The sequence below is a fragment of the Eleginops maclovinus genome, chromosome 9 (assembly GCF_036324505.1).
Source record: "Eleginops maclovinus isolate JMC-PN-2008 ecotype Puerto Natales chromosome 9, JC_Emac_rtc_rv5, whole genome shotgun sequence".
NCBI lineage: Eukaryota > Metazoa > Chordata > Actinopteri > Perciformes > Eleginopidae > Eleginops > Eleginops maclovinus.
This window is the reverse complement of record NC_086357.1, coordinates 1,813,647-1,831,848: the sequence shown is the minus strand read 5'-3', so window position 1 is coordinate 1,831,848 and position 18,202 is coordinate 1,813,647. Positions and strand designations below refer to the sequence as shown.

Sequence of the window (18,202 nt, the reverse complement as noted above, 5' to 3'; positions counted from 1 at the left end):
TTAAAGTGCCTACTGCAGACCTTTGAATGTTTCGTCGGACTGAAATTATCCCTTCGGATTCTCCTCAGCCACTCGGCCCGTACCGCCAGGTCAACGGGAAATGAATGAAAGGAAAGTAGCTTATTGTACCTCGAAGAATTCGTACACTGAGGTACACAACAGTGCAGTGCCGATGTCCCCACCCTTTGAAAGGTCAGTCGTCTTTCTTTTATTGTGAACACACTCATTGTACACTTCTAAATAGTAAAAGCCGGTTACCGGTATCCAGCTGTCAAACGCTATCATAACACGGAAGTGTTCGACCGGAAGTTTAGACGCGCATACAAGTAACAGCGGAAGTAGAATTTACGGTTACCGTGCAAGGAGGCTATTTGACGTAGCCTAAACTGCGTAAATTGCAAAGCTGTTTTTTTATTTACCCATGCTGTTCATTTTGGTTTGTCAGTGGAGTTTTCTGTTGTTTTTAACACATCATAAACTGTTGTAATAAAACTAAAAACAATAAAAAATACATTAAAAAAATACTATTTTGATTGAGGGGGCGGACAGTCCGCGTGAGGGGGCGACGCCCCCTCACGCCCCCCCCGTGACGCCGGGACTGCTCTAGCAACTTACAATATTTGCAAAACAAACTCAAACCAGCAGATTAAAGCTCACAGGATATTTATAGCAAAGTGCTACTGCATTTACTTTAAATAAACAAGCCTTTCTAAGTTTTTTTCTTAAATAGTTTTCTTTCTTTTAACCTGTATGATACATATGAAATAATCCACAGTATCAAATAGTTGCATGGTTGGTATATAGTATTATTGTGTGTGTTGACGCTGTTCTGTGTGTTTGTGCAGGTCTCAGGTCTGCAGCGCCGTGTGTTGCAACTGGAGACATCGGAGCATCAGAACCGGGGGCTGCTGCAGGACAGAGAAGCTCATCAGCAGCAGAGTGACCGCAGGCACAGAGAAACCACCGCCCAGCTAGAGGAAAACCTGGAAGATGCCAGGAACAAGGTAACGGAACTCTCTGCGCAGGTTGGCTTTGCTGAAAGCAGGGTCCACGGCCTGGAGGAGCAGCTGGGCCTGGCCGATGCCAAACGCAGGGACCTGGAGCTGAGGTTGGCGGGGGTGTATTCAGCTCTGCGCCGCACTTTTGGCGCTAGCCAAAAAATTCTTTCAGGCACACCTGGGTCCCGTAGACGGTCTTCCTCTCCCTGGAGGAAACACCTGCAAGGGAAAGGTACTGTAGCGTCTTGCACTTTAAGAATATTTTCTATGGAAGAACCACTAATACAGTAAGTGTGTTCTTTGGTTAGGCGGTGAGACCGATGGATCGGTGCTGTCTTTGTCCCATGGTGTCGATGAAGAGCTGGACATTGACTCAGTGCATTCAGTCCTGAGGGATTTCAAGCAGGAACTCAGGGACACCCAAAGAGACAGGGTACATCTGAACGTATTTATAACTTCATCTCCATTAGTGGGATTGTGGACCTAAAGTGGGTTTTGCTTTTAGACCACCAAATCACTTCAACAATATAGAATTTAGTTCACTTGTTGCATTTGTGTTAATATTTCAGCAAAATCTTTTGGCACCTTTTTAAGCTCTGACCATGTGTTATTCCCCCAGGATGAAGCCTGGGCTCAAATTGTTGGTCTAAGTCAGCAGATAACAGAGCACTGTGGCAGCCAGGAGAAGTCAGCCACCCAGCTGCTTCAACTTCAGCATACCTTGAAGCAATCAGAGCAGGGTAAGGAAAGCAGTGAATCCTACAATGCAGTCAATATTAATTTATTATTATTTATATACACACAGCAAAAGTTTCAAATTTTCTTCCAGGAAAAAGAGAGATGTCAGAGTGCTTGCAAGAGACGCAGACAGCCCTTTCCTTGCAGGAAGAAGTAGCATGTCGCACTGAGAAGGAGAAGAGACACCTTGAAGAGGAGGTTGCTCGATTCAGGACCGGTCTGCAAGCTGCTGAGGCCCAGTCCAGGGAGCTGCAAGTATGTAGAAGTCAATGAGAGAGATATAACACTTATATTTGACTTGTTTATTATTTATATTTAAATCCAATATTAATTGAACTTTACTTTTTTGACTTATTATATTGCTTCTGCTAAGAAAAAAAACGTCTGTTACAGAGCGCAGCAATGTCTGCGAGGTCCTACGCTCTGTGTGTTAACATCTTCCCTTCTCTCCCTTGATCCTCCATAGAAACAATCATTACTTTGCTCAGCAGCGATGTTTTACCAACTTAATGAGTATTAACAACTGCTGAAATATCCAAATTGACCAATCAGAATCGGGTATTCAACCAAGCTGTGTAATAAGTATCAAAAAATTGTCTAGCTGAAATACAGAAACTCTTAAGGAGAAACATGTCATAATGTTAACTCATTGGAGCATCAAATTATGGATTCTATGATATCAGCCTTTCAATTTAGAGCTGTACATTCAAAATTTGTGAATTAGAGTTGTTACTATTTCTTAACAGTCATTTTCACAAGATGGTCAAACCGTGCTTTTAACCTGGTTTTCAGCTAAAAAATGCTAATCATTGACATATCCCAAATAATTCCAGCTTTCATTTAATATACGGGAAATAAAAAATACATTAACAGTAGTAAATGAAAACAAGTGGAATAAAGATAATGGACGGTCAAAATTCTGAGAATGAATAAATATTTGGTGGTAATATTTTTATCCTTTAAGGACACAAGTAAACCTTTTTAATTAAAGTGAGGCACAAGGATTAACTAAAACAGTGTTCAGCATCTTCACTGACAATCGATGAACTCTTTGTCCATTCCTCTGCAGGAAAAGCTAGAGCTCTTCCAGGCTTTCGAATCTCGTGCAAAAGTAGAACAACAGAATCTAAAGGAGTTTCTTCAAGCAGCAGAGAGCAGGGTGAACCGTCAGGAGCTCTCCCAGCGCACCCTGGAAGGAGAGCTGCAGAGGGCCCAGCTCCGGGCCGCAGAGCTAGAGGCAGAGTCAGGGGCCCTGCAGGACAGACTGACGGAGAGCAGGAGGAAGCTGGGAGAGAGCGAGGACCGCGGTGCCACACTGAGGGTCAGCGAGGAGAGGTTGGTCACATCGCTGGCTCGCACTGAGCAGCATGAGAGCCAGCTGAGAGAACAGCTCCACAAACTGTCCAACAGCCTAAGTGACAACAGGATCAGCAGCGGGGCCCTGCAGGAGCAGATCTCTCAGCTGCAGAGGGCTCTGACAGCCAGCGAGCAGGACCGGAGGCTGCTGCAGGTACAGGGAAGAGAAAACACTGCAGTTACACAAAACAAATCATGTTCACTGTGTATTCGTTTCTCTAAGAGTTTCCACTCTCTTAACACAAGGATATTTAGTTGAAACTTCAAAATAAGATGAATAGCCATGCCTTAATTGCTGTGTTGATTTACAGTGCAGCTATGTAACCTTCTGAGCTGCACACTGAGCATTTTTTATTTACATTTGCCTCTGTGGTTTTCCTGATTTACCTCAAAGACTGAGCAATAAAATGCTCAGGCAAGCTCATTAATTCTCCAAGAGCTTCTCAGGAGAGCTTTCCGGCATAAGTTTGGGACTGCACTTTAAAGACACTGAGCAAACAAAAACATGACATTGCTTGGTATAAATCTTTGGGTTTGCTCAAAAGCTGTCAGGTCAGTGCAGTAAAAACACTTGCCCCGACGTTTAACAATATGTCAAGGACTGTATAAAGACACAAAACTTAAAGGAAGGGGAGAAATAAAGGGTCAGCCAAAACTATGTTTGGATGAGATGATGGCTCATTGTTTACTCATAGGAGAGAAATAACCTCATACAAAATAAACTACAAACTTACAGTACCAAAACAACCATACATAATGACCACAAAGATAAACAAAACAACAGGAAAAATAATTAAGTATTAAACAACTGTTAAGTCTCTGTGTTTGGACCTTTTCATCCCATAATCCACCCATGATTGATGATTGCATTTTAACGTGTGTGTTCCCATAGGATCGTTTGGATAAAACACGAGATGCCCTTTCAGAGAGAAAGAGGATGAACCACACACTTACAGAGCAGAACCAGAGCCTTCGAAGAGCCCAAGATGACCTAGAGATCAAATGTTCTGAGCTGGAGAAGCATAACAGGGCACTGAAGGAGGTGGGTCACACTGAAGCTAAAGTGCAAATGAAGGTTGCAATGGTCGAGGCGCAATTCTGATGTATTGTTTGTATGGATGACTGTGTAACAGAGCCTGAAGCAGCAGCAGGAAGCCGAGCTGCAGTCCCAGCAGCTTCAGCACGACAAGCAGGAACTCCAGGACAAGGTCACCGATCTGCAGAGCTCTCTGCCAAAGCTCCAGAGTGACAGAGCAGAGATGGAGAGGGTGCTGACGCGCCTTGGTAAAGACAAGTGGGCGCTCAGAAAGACTCTGGAGAGGGTGAGATGCTCTGCTGCATACCTGAATTGTTTGACGTGTTGGAAGATCTTTCTTATTGAGAGTATGATAAAAAAGATAAACAGCAATGGATGCTAAATATGAATCTTATGCCAGCAGTTGGTGAGCTTAGCTTTGCTTAAAAACTGTCAGTGTAAAACATAGTCAGTGTATTACCCACAGTAGATAGTGGTCGTCACACCAACAGTATGGAGAAGAAGACAAAGAACCAGGGGTACGAAGTGCTGCTGTGGATTGAAGCAGCAACGCAAATTTGAGCTTCCTGAAAAAGGCCCATCTAAAATTATCATTATCAGTTTGAGTGTATGCTAGATTTAGAATAACTTCAATGGTTTAAGTTCCCGATAACTGTCTGCTGGCTAGGTGAAGCAGGGAAAATATTCGACATCAACTGAAACTCATATACATTATTTTGCGTGCTAAACACTGCTGCCCCTGTTGCAGCAGCACATCTCCCTTACTGTTTCTCCTGTATATTGGTCAAGCCTCAGGACTCACTTTTTCCTTCGTCAATCAATAACGACCCAAGTTTTGAGCCACTGCAGTAATATATATATATATATATACATTATGCCATGCAAGGCAGATAATATCCCTAGACCCAGAACTAAAGTATGCTTTAAAAAAAGTTTAAACTGGTGGTGGTGATCATGTTTCCTACAATCAGAATTGAACTGTATAAAACAAAAAAGGCACATATTTTTTGTATTAAATTAAAAGACAGACTTGGAGCCAATCCTGGAAACTCACCACACCTGAAAAATGTGAAATGTTGAAAAGCCAACCCCTGAGAATTTTGAGGAAAAAAACATGTAAACTATGCATTCTGGTACTCTGAGAAGAAAATAAATACATCAATTATTACCCAACATATTTAATAATATTTAATGCCACTTATCTTTTGTTCTGACAGCTGAAGCTGCTGCTCCTCACAGAGAGGACAGGAGAGCGGCTGTGTGAATTACTTTAAGTTGTGGATAAGGGTAGATAGCCCCCATTGTTCTGTGGGCAAAAATGAAAGACAGCCTACACATTCCTTTCGTTATTATATAAAAAAAAGGTAAATCACATGGATGTTTAAAGAGTAGTTCTACTGCGAAGTTATTCGCCTTGGGGATTTGCACCAACATGCCGTAGTCTGATTGGCCACAAGACTCGAAAAGCATCAGCAAAGATGTTTTATTCAGAAGATGATCATTCAAAACCGTTTCTGTTCTCTGACATTTCCAGTCTAATAGCTACTGTATGGCAGCATTAGAAATTCCGGCCTTCAAAATAAAAATGGCCTTCAAAATAAAAGTTTGACTTTTTTCCATGATTTAGTTTTTCACTTGCATATCTGCGACCTACTCAAAATGGGTCCGCCCACCAGTTGAGAACCACTGATCTAGTGCACCGACTATAGAAAAGTACCCTGTACAACCCCACTTAAAAAAATCTTAACTATCCCTTTAACTTTGTTATCCAACTAAGCGTATTCAAACTATTACAAATGAAGTACTCATGTATCATAAAGAACAGTTGAGGTTATAAAAATGTCTGATGGACGATGAGAAGCAGCTTCAGAGAGTCACAGCTGAAACAGTAAGAGCACAGTCCCTGTTAAGAGGGACCCAAGAACATAAAACAGCTTTTTTGTCAGGAAACCTGAAAAGTGTCGATGCTGAATACGAGGTCTACCATGTCAAATATATGAGTGAGCTAAACCTCAAAGGGCTTTAAATGTAATTAAAAGCATCTCACAGTCAGTTCTGGAGCTACTGGAAGCCCAGATACGAATATAAGCCAGGACTCAAGTAATATGTGTTTAGTGTAGCTCAGAAGCCTTCTGCCACATTCCAGATCAGGACGAGCAGTTGCAGAGAGCATTAAGTTACATTAATATGCAGTTTCAAGCATCAAGATAATTAGCTGTTCACCACACTGTAGTTTGTGTCATTGGCTTGATTTAGCTTGTTCCATTTCCCACATGTTCATGTCCTTTATTCACATATTGTACAAATCATTTTGTAATGATGGAAACATGTCGGTGGACTGTGAGAACCTCTGAGCTTGGCTTCTGCTACACGCATTACAGGAATGCACATGAGTGCAGAACAATGACGGTGAAGTCCTTCACATTATGTCACCCATCGTGTCGTTGTCAGGTGGAGATGGAGAGGCTGAGGGTGGAGGAGGAGGCGGCGTCTGCTGCCAGAGAGAAGGAGCAGCTGGGACAGGCAGTCGATAGCCTGGAACAGGAGCTGGCTGAGAGGCAGGCAGAGGTGCAGACAGTGCAGGTGAGACACTGCTTTTAGAGCCAGGGGGTGAGCAGGAGTCTCTCAGCTGCCAGGGATTAACCAAGACCAAGAGAGATTAGAATTGGGAGGGTTACTTTAAAAATGTAATGCGTTAAAATAACTAATTTCATGTCAAAAAAGTAATCAGTAACCTAATCTGAGTGTCAAAATAGAAAAACAAATGTAACCTGATTACTTTCCGTTACTCTTGGAATTTTCAATATCAAATGCAATGCAAATAAAAACAATAAAATAAATAATAGTACATGATTTTTACTTAAGTGTATGCAACCGTGTAACCTTAGAAAAGTAGAAACCAGGACATTTCATATCAAAAATGTAGTGACAGGAATATTTTGCAAATGCGGTTTAAGCTTCATACATTAATCAGAAGCATAGACTGTATTTTGTTGTATAAATCAGGTGTCCACCTATTGCATTGAAAAAGAAATGTATTCAAAATAAAGAAGTAGCCTAAATATATATGATAAAGAAACGTGTTAGTTACATCTAGCTATAATATATCCATCTTTATTTCAAAATGTATTGTTACTATGTAATCCTGATAGTAATCTCAATTTTCTTTTGATATAATTGAATACAGTTAGCTGTACATTACTCCCTGATCACATCACTTTTGATTGGAGAGCATTCCTGAGTTTAGGTTTATTTCCTTTCGACTTATATTTCTTCGATAATTTATTTATTTATTTAGTTTTACTGCGTTTTACTCTTAGGATACCAATCTTTTTTACAGCTCCAGTTTTTATGACTTGTTTATTTATTTGTTCTGCCTTTGTAAAGCACTGTGTATCATGGATTGTATTAATATGGTGTTCTATATAATCAGAGACTTAAACATTAACAAGTAGTACTGGTGTAATGCCTTTTGCTTCATGTAGTTGCATACACATCTTGCATTGCATTTGAGTTTCAGTACTGTTACAAGTGTACATCTATCCATAACACTGCCTTCTACCAGTTTGTTTTTGTAGTGGTGCTCTGATAAGAACCCACTCTGTGACAGGTCTCATGACCTCTGTCCCCCTTCTGTAGCAACACTGTTTACACTTACTGACTTTTACTCTTCTCTTACTCTTATTTCACTTCTATAAACTTATGTAAACTGTCCTCAGGCTCAAGTGTCCCAGTTGGAGCACTCTCATGCACAGCGCCTCCTGGAGGTGACAGCCCACCATCACCAGGAGCTGGATTTGGAGACGGATCGTCTGAGAGACACTCAGCTTCAAGCAGAGCAGGCCTTGGAGAACAGAGAGAAGGCTCATCGACAGAGGGTGAAATGCTTAGAAGAACAGGTATTGTGTGGATCATTTATCTTTCTTTTGTTGGATTCATGTCTGTGTATTTGTGTTTGTCTTCCCTCACTTTGTTTTGTTTCTTTGTTTGGAATAGGTGCTGACTCTCAAAGAGCAGCTAGATCAGGAGACAAGAAGACGACAGGCCTATTTTAACCAGATGCTGCAGCCCGGTGTGTAGAGAGAGCCTGCAGGGAAGTATGTAGCACCTCTGGCTTCCTCATTCACTGTTCCTCTGGCAGCTTCCCAACAACAGTATGTAACGAGCTATGTCCACATTTGGAAACACACGCGCACACAAACACTCTCCTGAGGCGTTTGGTCCCACCCATGCACATGTGCACACCGGATTACATTAATCTGCAGGCAAACTCAACAACAACAAACAATGAATGTTTTGTTTAGAAGTGAACTGGATGTGCCAAATTGTTTTAAGGATTTCCTCTGGGTTGCTGCAGTTGGCGTTTCTGTTTATGCCGTGTCATTCTTTTGTGGAAACAAGGTGATGAAAAGTATCCTTAGTTGCTGCTTCATACTCTGATGATTGTTCCTATACTCAATATGTCAAAATCACTGTTAGTGTATACTCATGAGAATATAGATTCAAATATGAACAATAGTTGCATATTCCCCTGCTGTGATGAGTTAGTCTTTCAGGCAAACATTTATTTTATGTTCATGTATTTGACTCAACCAATGATAATGTGCCAAAGCTGTGATTGTTATTAAAACACTGAGTGTGTCAGAGCAGAGTTATACAATATTATTTTCACAAAGGTTGTTGATAATTGATTATGTTTTTCTTCCGGCCACACAACTTGTTTTGGAAAAACTTTTCTCTGTGAACTTTGGGAAGGACAGCACTGCCCTTTCATGGCGTGTGAGTTCTGGCGTTTGGTTGCACCATTAAAAGCTTTTGTGGATTTAGTGTCGTTGGTGAGAGAATGACCTTTGCTCTCTGTCTCCACTGCTGTCTCCAGTGTTTTCTTCCAAACATTGTTGCAGGACTCAAAGTTTGCCTGCTATATCAGCTATATGTCTGTAATCCTTTTTCAATACATCAATTCTTTTTCAATTATGTTTTTTTTTCTGTGATAATAAGAAAGATTTCATATATTCATGTGCTTCTTTGTTTTCATTCACGCATGGATTGAATATACTGTATTTACTGCATTTTCAACAAGACCTGCAGCAGTGCACATGCATGTCTCCTCTTTGTAACCCTGCATGACTTGGTAACTGTACATAGTGAGAGTTTCACTGAAAGGGGAAAATCTTGTCAGAGTTTCTTTAAAGCAGCCCTTTGATTATCATAGATCCGCCCAGTGGTTATCCAGTTACCGGCCTCTTTTCAGCTATTGGCTGGAAGGAGCTAATTATGCAAGGTAGTGAATCCCTGTGGGGGAGGTGGGGCCAAAACTGAAAGAACTCCTTTGGCAGGCAGAATAGAGCTTTTATTGAGGATATTTCTAAGCTGACCATCAGGGACCAAATCGCTGGATTGTTAAAAAAAAACACATCTCAGCTGAATTACGCTGCTCCCTCTCTTTCATTCCTTCCCTCGTTTCATTTCAGTGAGACAGAGTGTAGCTCGTGCAGTACCCAGCAGCAGGCAGAATGCAAGGAATCTACAGTATTCCCCTGTCTCACACAAGAAGCCCAGTTCACTACTGAAGGACAAGAGAGGGGAGAAGGAGGCAGAGCTAAAGAGCAGTCAGGGGAGGATTCACACTGCTGAGGTTGAGAGGAGGAACGCAGCGTCTTGTCTTGTTCTGCTCTGCTCTTGTTGCCTCAGGTGTGTGTGCTCCTCCCTCCCCTCTGCAGTGCCTGCTGTCAGCTCCATCCCTGGGTGGCTGAGGCCATGGTGTTGGTGCTGCGAGCCCTGCTGCCCTGCTTCTGCACCCTGCTCTCCCTGGAACTGCTGCCTGGGGTGGAACCTGCCGTACCCCTGGAGGACTTCTACCCCTTTGGCCAGGACGTAGGGGACTGCCAGACCATCGCTCAGGACGACGGAGGCTCCCGGCTCGTGAAGATCTCTGTTGCTTTCCACTTCTTTGGAGACCGGCACACAGGACTCTATGTGAGTATAGAGCACTTTGTTATTACTATGTGTTTATGTCTTCTTATGTGTGTGTGTGTGTGTGTGTGTGTGTGTGTGTGTGTGTGTGTGTGTGTGTGTGTGTGTGTGTGTGTGTGTGTGTGTGTGTGTGTGTGCGTGCGTGTGTGCGTGTGTGTGTGTGTGTATGCACTTTGCAGTTGGCAATTGAAACTGACGTGGTGTGGATTGTATAAGAGCCTCAGGGAGATGAGATCTGGCATGCTGCCAAATACTACATTGCTGTGCCCTTTGAGAGTTTGCATGTGTTTGTGTGTGTCTCACAAGCTCTAGTGTGTAACCTCATTTGTAGAATATCATGTTTTTCTCCCCATGGGTGAAATCAAAATCCTCCATGACATTGGGAGAGTGTGTGAGGAACGATTAGAAGAACAGTGGTAAGCCCTGTTCTAATCAGTCCACAATGAGCTGTTAAAGGAAATGACAGTTTGTGTTCTTACTGTTGCTGCGGATGGAGCATCTGTGAGCAGTTCTTTTTAGGAGAGAGAGTGGGGGAAAAATATGCTTGCCGGAGAGAGAGAGAGAGAGAGAGAGAGAGAGAGAGAGAGTGAGAAACAGTGCTCATGGGAGGAAGCTGAATGGTTTGACAAGGATTTCGCGCACCACACTGAAACACACTTTGATCTTCCTTTGTCATGTATTGGGTTCAGCTCCAGCGCAGGGAAAGGCAGAACTCCCTTAAATCAACACCACCTGTTGTGGTTATGCATCCGCGTTGGCTTTCAGATTCCCCTCCTTCTCGCTCCGAGCCCCGCCTGCCCCCTCCCTGTTCAAACCATGGGCAGGGGAGCCTGAGGAACCATGGCAACAATGGGCAAGGTCAAAGGTCATCAATCTAATCTAAGCATCTATGCCAAGGGGGTGATGTCAGTCTTCCAATAAAGACATTTGTAAAACTCTTTTGCATATACATAAAGTGCATAGAGACTGGCACAGTATTTTTAAGTGCAGGGTTTGAGTTTTGTTTCTTTTATAAACTCAACACTAGTAGTCTGGGTGCGTCTTTAGAGTCATTTTTTAAACATTTATCATAGTTGGATAGACTTGAATAAGTGGTTAACCTTATGCGACATGTGTGAAATAAGTTGAATATTCAACGCACACACCTTTGAAGTGTTTTAGGTAAGTTAAATGTGTTTCAAACATGATGTTAGGTAAATATTTCACATACATGATTAAGTGTGTATTGTTGGTGATAAATGTGTATGGTGTAATATAAGTTATATACAGGCATGGCGTTAGTAAGGAGGGCTTTGCAAGTAGTTGGCTAGATTAAGGCAACACAACCATTTGTTTTAGGAAAAGGTCATGGTTTTGGTTAAAATAAATGTACATATAAATACGATAAGAATCTTACGTTTGTGAAGTAATAGAACTACTATTTATATAGAATTTTAAAAAGCCAGCATGACTTTTAGTTTCACAATGGAGCCGACTCATGAGTGAATTCCTGTAGTTGTTGAACTTATCCATCCATCAATCCACCCCTTGCTCTTTATGTTACTTTTTCTGAACCCGTCCTTTGCACTTGTCATTATTACTATGGCCACTGGAGGCAGCCCTGCATAAACAGAGCTGACAGTAGGGGGGTGCAGATAGTTATAGTTTGACCTGTGGGGCCAAAGAGCAAGCTGCAATACTTGGGAGTTGAGAATGAGAATGCCCTGAAACTCACTCTTGGAGCTTGTTTTCATCCCATGTGCTTTCCAATTGTTGTCCTTCCCAGATTTGAATGGATTCCCGCACATCACTTATCATGTACTAAAACTGATACTCAATATTTGAATTGGACAAGATAACACAAGTTCCCGATTGCTTGGCTTGTTGATCTCATATTGAATTATCATCTGCTAGAGTCCACACTGACATGTGCCCTGTGGTGGTGATGTGATATCCTGCATCTCATTCGAAAAGTAGTTCCGTAGTCACGCAAGGCATTTCAGATTGTGAGAGGCACTTGAAATTACAGTCACTCATTTTAATGCCTCACCTGAATCCATTAAACATTAGCTGGTGAAGTACAGAGGCTCCCATGGTGATCTCCGCCCCAAGTTTTGAACAGTTCATATTTCAGCGTGGTGCTAAATGTGTGTGAATAGTGTGTTCCTGACACATGGAGGCTGGAGAACCACACTGATTTAAGATGGTTTGTGGGCGCTGTCTTTCTCTATTATCATAAGGGGTTCTGTTTAGGAATACCTTAAAACCCCTCAGAACAGATCCCTTTAAACCATACCCTCTTTATTTTTAGCAGTAATGATTACACAGCATTGGCAGAAGTGTGAACTCTGGTTACAGAAGTGTGTATCTCACAGATCCCACACATCACTGTACAAACATGCGTCCTCCCCCTCTGTCCTGCTCCTGTCCTACTTCTGCCTCCTGGTAACCAGGCTGTCCCTCTGTTATGGTTTGTGTCTGGGAGTTTTCACATGTTGCTGGGATCTCTCCTCCTCAAGGTCCCCCCTCCCCTCCTCCCACGCCTTAGATAACATGGCAGGGGTCTTCCCCCTGGAACTGTCCAGCTGCTTTATCTGAGAAATGACCAATCACTTTAACAGAACACAGATGTATCTGCAAAGCGTCTTATAGGCTTCCAAACAATGCAGTTCACGGATTAACTTCTCTTAAGGATGACCGCTGTAGAGAACATGAAGGACGATGTTCAAGGTCGTTGAGGGAAGAACAAACGTTTGAAAGCAGATGTGAGCATGATTATGATTAAAGGTATTTATTGTAGAAGCATTTTAAATATGTAATATATTGTTTATATTCTAAAATAAGTTACTGTATGTATAGTATTAAAATCTTCAATATTATGTGGTATTTGTCAAAGGAATTTTGAAAGAATCCTGCCAAGATCATGCTGAAGAGGAACTTTTCTTCACAGATTGCACATCTGCTAGTGCTCATCTGCTCTTCAAAAGAGGTTCAACACTTCGGTTGGAGCCTTTTCATTCACTCACTTTCACTCACCACTGTGTATGGCCCAAAGATTTGTGCGTTTATTCTTTGAACTCTGAATGGGTGCTTTTGATATGCATGTGTGGGATAAGAGACATGGCTGAGTTATTTTAATAGTTCATATGCAACTGACAAGATATGTCTGCACATACTTTAAAAAAGCCTGAAAGTCTTAAAGTAAATGATGTCCTTCAAAGGATCAGATTTTAACTTTGTTATGGAGGGTTAGGTTAGAACATACCTCTCTCAAGTCTGCATATAAACTATGAAGCTGGATCCATAGAGATAGAAAGCGCTGCTGCATTAACACTGGACGTTTGTTTGTGTGCACATGGCGAGTTGTGGTTTCACCAGACTGTTTCTTGGCCAGAGCGCAGTGACTTCCTACAGCCTCTGCTGGTTGCCTCTTAGGCACTTAGGGATGACAAGACTCCAGGAAGTCATCGAACCCTGCCAACAAATAATCTGCTACATCTTCTCCACTAGTTCTTGGCAGGAAAGAAAATAAGCCTATTTCTTGAAATATCCAACTATTCAATTGAGATTAATATAAAACATTTTCACATTAAACATCTACAAACAACTACACCCATTTTATACATTTCCCCAATGTTTCCGACAAAGTTCAAACCCTCTATGACGCATGATGCCCAGTGTGACAGCACTGGTTGGACCTTCCAATGTCAGCTACAATAGCTGTATGGGTAGGTGTCTCATCTAATGGTTTGTTAGCAAGTTAATGTTCCGTTTGCAAAACCTAACTTTCATTAGAATAGATATCAAACGGAAATAAACAGGACATTAGTAAAACTTTAACACAGTATCTCTTGGTGTCAGATTTTCCTCAATGCTACGGTGGTTATTTCACATTTGAAAACAACAACTTACATGAACCCATTCTACTTTGCGTCGTCATCAAAGTTTGTCTTTTGTTATGGTTTATTTTTAGAGACCCATTGCCAAAAATGTAACTTTATTAAATCAATTCAAATGATTAGATCGCATATTCCTGGTTTACGCTGCTATTATACTTGTCAGTTTCTTATGTTCACTGATGCTAGTTCCAATAATAGTAATTCCAAGAAGTGTGTTTGAGTATCATCTTGTGTGTTTTAAATGTAGTCCTCTCTAATAATAATAAATTAATGAACATTACAACCTTCAGATCCAACTAGGTTGAGTCCTTTCACACTGTTCCAATGGTTTTTTTGCTCAGTCTTAACTATTTGTAGATAAAATGTGAGGAAGTATCTTACTTAGTAAGGAAATGGGCCAAGTGAAAAGACTGTAGTCATTTCCTTCAGTCTCATCAAATCATTGTAAAAGCTTGTAACTGTGAAACCTCCATTTTGACACAGAAAACTAATGTTTTCCTGCCCTGATTCATGGGCACCTTTTTCATTTAGGGGTTTGCTTTGGCTGACTTAAGCCAGATGAAAGTTTATTTTAGTCCATAAATTGCTTGGCTCTAAAGGAAACCACCCAAGCAAAATCCTGGATATATCCGGAAAATAAGTTCCCAAAAAATAACAAGGGAGTTGTAGAGTGGATTGGCACCATTGAGAGGGAGGGAAAGAGTAATGGGGGAGAGATACTTCTTACAAGGTTTGCTGATCGCACCTCTCTCCCCTGTGATCCTGAGCTCGGTCATGTTACAGCATAACACAAGGCAGCTCTGAACCCATTCACTCTCTCACATACGTGTGATGCAAACGCCCCTTCACTGAGTGTCTGCACCAGGGTATAGCCTTGTTTAAATCCATGAGAAAAGTAAAAAGTGTGTGAAAAGTATGTTGTAAGTTCAAATTCCTCTAAGGTCATTGACATGTCGAAGCAGTCCCCTCAAACATCTTAATGAGTAAGAAATACACTTGTTCAAACTATTCCAGACGCTACTAAAGATTGGATTAGGCAATTCAACTTATTCCAGCATGGGAGAAGAACCTGTCTTTAGTGTTGAGCATGATTTCCTCCTCTCATTTCGCTGTAAGATGGGTGACTTCCAGACCGCTGCCACCACAGCTCTCTCATTAGTGGGCATGTGGGTGTGGGAGCTTTGTCATTCCTGTACATCCTTCCATTCATCCAACACTGTGCCCTCTCTCTTGTTTTTCTCCTGATAGTGCTCTGGCTGACCCCCGGGCCCTGCCCCTGCAGCCGGTCCTCTTTCTCCCCACATCAGCCATGTTCTCACCACATCACGCTGATGCAGAGGGGAAGACTGTGGTCGGGCAATTAACTTAGCCCCTGTGCCGTGCCAAACAAAACTTCCTCTGCTGTTTTTACAGCAAAGTCCTTCAAATCATGGTTTTCATTCATGCAGGGAGCAAAGCCGATCCATCTGACGTTGCTTTGTCACTGTCACATGCCACTCTGCTTCAATGCAAAGAGTCAAAGGTCAAGCCAGGGATGAGGAGAAACAGGATAGATGCAATGGTGATTCTCCCCATGTTGATCCAGATATTGTTGTATAAAAGAATACAAGCCTTCAGTGGACATTTTCAACCCTTAAGTCTGTAGATCTTTTTTAAATGTAAACATTCAGTGCAGTAACTTTGTGGACCATGTTTGTGATATAATGACTCGCAGAGTAAATGCCTCACTGCTAAATTTCATAATCTTTAATAAAAAATACAATTCAACACATTGCAAAGTGCTACTTGAGGATTTACTACAGAAATCAGTTCTGTCTCCTCTCTCTTTGACATCCCTCATTTACTTTTGGACCCTACTTCCTTTTTATTACCGTAATTTCCGGACTTTTTACTAAGCGCACCTGAATATAAGCCGCACCCACTGAATTAAAAAAAATATGTATTTTGTACATAAATAAGCCACACATGTCTATAAACCGCAGGTGCCTACCGGTACATTGAAACAAATGAACTTTACACAGGCTTTAACGAAACACGGCTTGTAACAGAAATGTAAAAAATAGCAGTAAACAGTAGCCTACCAAGAAAGTCATTGGTCACTATCTTCCTCCTCCTGTGCACTGAAACCACTGAAGTCATCTCCTTCGGTGTCTGAGTTGAATAGCCTCAGAATTGCTTCATCCGATGTTGGATCGTCTTCATTGTCGCTCTCGTCACTTTCATCCGGAGGCAAGTTCCCCGCTGAGCTCATGCTGCCCTCTTCAACACGCAGCAATCCAGCCTTTCGAAACCCGTTGATGATAGTGGATTTTTTGATAATGCTCCACGCTGTCAGGACCCACTGGCAGACTTGACCATAAGTTGCTCTTCACATGCGGCCCGTTTTAGTGAAGGATTTCTCCCCACTTGTCATCCAAGCCTCCCACTGAACACGGAGCGCCACCTTAAATGCACGATTTATACTGATGTCGAGTGGCTGCAAATACTTTGTTGTGCCTCCAGCAATCACAGCTGGAATTGAGTTTGTCCTCTTGATGGCTTCTTTCACAGAATCTGTTATGTGGGCCCTCATGCTGTCCAACACGAGCAAAGCCTTGTTCTTGTGAAAGAATCCTCCCGGTCGCTTGCCGTAACACTCCGTATGCCATTCATGCATTAGGCCTTCCGTCATCCATCCTTTGTTGTTGACTTTCAAAACAATTCCTCTCGAGAATTTTTCTTTTGGCATCGTCATGCGTTTAAAAATCAACATCGGTGGAAGCTTTTCTCCCGATGCCGTGCAGCTCAGAACACAGGTGAAGTGCGTTTTTTCATGCCCAGTTGTTTTCAGCGTGACTGATGATTCGCCTTTCCTGTTGACAGTCCGAGTGAGAGGCAGGTCAAACGTCAGAGGAACCTCATCCATATTTACGATGTCATGCGGGCTGATGGAATGCTCCGCTATCTTTGCATCAGTGAATTTGCGGAAGTTTGAAATGTTTTCCTCGTAGTCGGGAGGGAGCTGCTGACACAGACTCGTTTGTACCCTGATGGACAGGCCTTTACGTCTCATAAATCTTAGACACCACGATGGTCCACCTCTAAAATCCTCAAACTTCATTGCGGTGGCAATTGTTTTGGCTTTCAGTCGGATCTGCACAGTTGAAACACCTCGGCCGTCTGCTCTCTGTGTTGATCCAGTTTTCGAGCTCATTTTCTAGTTCAGGCCATCTGCTTTTCTTCCCTCTGAAAGCTTTTGTTGTCTTTTTGCACTGAGTTAGTTCCTCACGCTGCTGTTTCCAACGTCTTATCATTGACTCATTAAGGCCAAGCTCCCGTGCAGCAGCTCTATTTCCTTTTCCAACTACCAGATCGATCGCCTTCAACTTGAAAGCTGCATCATATGCATTTCTCCGTGTCTGACATGATGAGGGTGACAAAATGACTACCGTAATCAGAATGATGGGAAGTTTGAGCACGCTCGATTTACGTCACATTATGTGACGGTGCTCAGTTTTTTGTCTATTTTTTTTCAAAATCCCATTTTGGCGGCATGAAGCTTGTGAAAGCGGGAAAAATCCATAAATTAGCCGCGTCATTGTATAAGCCGCGAGGTTCAAAGCGTGGGAAAAAAGTAGCGGCTTATAGTCCGGAAATTACGGTAATCATTTGTAGATTTTCATGCAACTAACAATATCTTTTTTATTCGGCATCATTGCCGTAAACCATCTTAAACACAAACATTTGACACATTTACTCTCTTGGTTCTGTGGCTTTTGGCTTTTCGAGTTACTGTTTCGAGTCAACTTAGAATTATTTTCATTATACATTTAAAGTGTCAGTAATTGCAAAAAATATCCATTTCAATTATTTGAATTACATATAAAAATCCAAAGATATTCGATGAAAAAAAGTTAAAGTAATTATTTATTTATTTTCTATTGCCTGACAACAATTGCTTAAATGCTTCTGTAATACACATTTACCTGCCAAAGTTGATATTTTAGGAAGTTTATACAATCCTTCAGTCCATATCTGCAGTGCTGAGTGTGCATTTCTCAGAGGAGATGTGTGTACGATGGGTTCATTTATTTTTCTACTTTGCTGTTGGCAGACATCTGTGGATTTAAAGGCTGCACAAATGTTTTCTGTTGCAATGACTTTGCATGTGCGTGTGCAGCACAAACATCAGCTGCTGTCTCTTCATGGAGTAAAGTGTCTGTTTGCGCAGGAAGAGGAAA

The 18,202-nt window shown here is 41.9% G+C and overlaps 2 protein-coding genes across 4 annotated transcripts in view; both read left to right on the top strand.

Annotated features, from left to right (window-relative positions):
- crocc2 (ciliary rootlet coiled-coil, rootletin family member 2) overlaps positions 1–9,084 on the top strand; it is a 50,737-nt gene extending 41,653 nt beyond the window's left edge. Inside the window, exons 27-36 of the mRNA XM_063891215.1 lie at positions 846–1,230; positions 1,307–1,431; positions 1,618–1,738; positions 1,828–1,991; positions 2,806–3,246; positions 3,985–4,134; positions 4,226–4,414; positions 6,580–6,711; positions 7,848–8,027; positions 8,125–9,084. Of these exons, the coding sequence (XP_063747285.1) occupies positions 846–1,230; positions 1,307–1,431; positions 1,618–1,738; positions 1,828–1,991; positions 2,806–3,246; positions 3,985–4,134; positions 4,226–4,414; positions 6,580–6,711; positions 7,848–8,027; positions 8,125–8,208 (1,971 nt within the window). The 3' untranslated portion in view covers positions 8,209–9,084. The remainder of the gene's footprint in view (positions 1–845; positions 1,231–1,306; positions 1,432–1,617; positions 1,739–1,827; positions 1,992–2,805; positions 3,247–3,984; positions 4,135–4,225; positions 4,415–6,579; positions 6,712–7,847; positions 8,028–8,124) is intronic.
- Positions 9,085–9,376: 292 nt separating this feature from the next.
- The window catches only part of sned1 (sushi, nidogen and EGF-like domains 1), a 35,039-nt gene continuing 26,213 nt past the window's right edge, over positions 9,377–18,202 (top strand). The window contains exon 1 of one of the 3 annotated variants that reach the window (XM_063891212.1): positions 9,377–10,107. In XM_063891212.1, the coding sequence (XP_063747282.1) occupies positions 9,889–10,107 (219 nt within the window). In that variant the 5' untranslated portion in view covers positions 9,377–9,888. The remainder of the gene's footprint in view (positions 10,108–18,202) is intronic. The other 2 variants (XM_063891211.1, XM_063891213.1) reach the window with 2 other exon arrangements.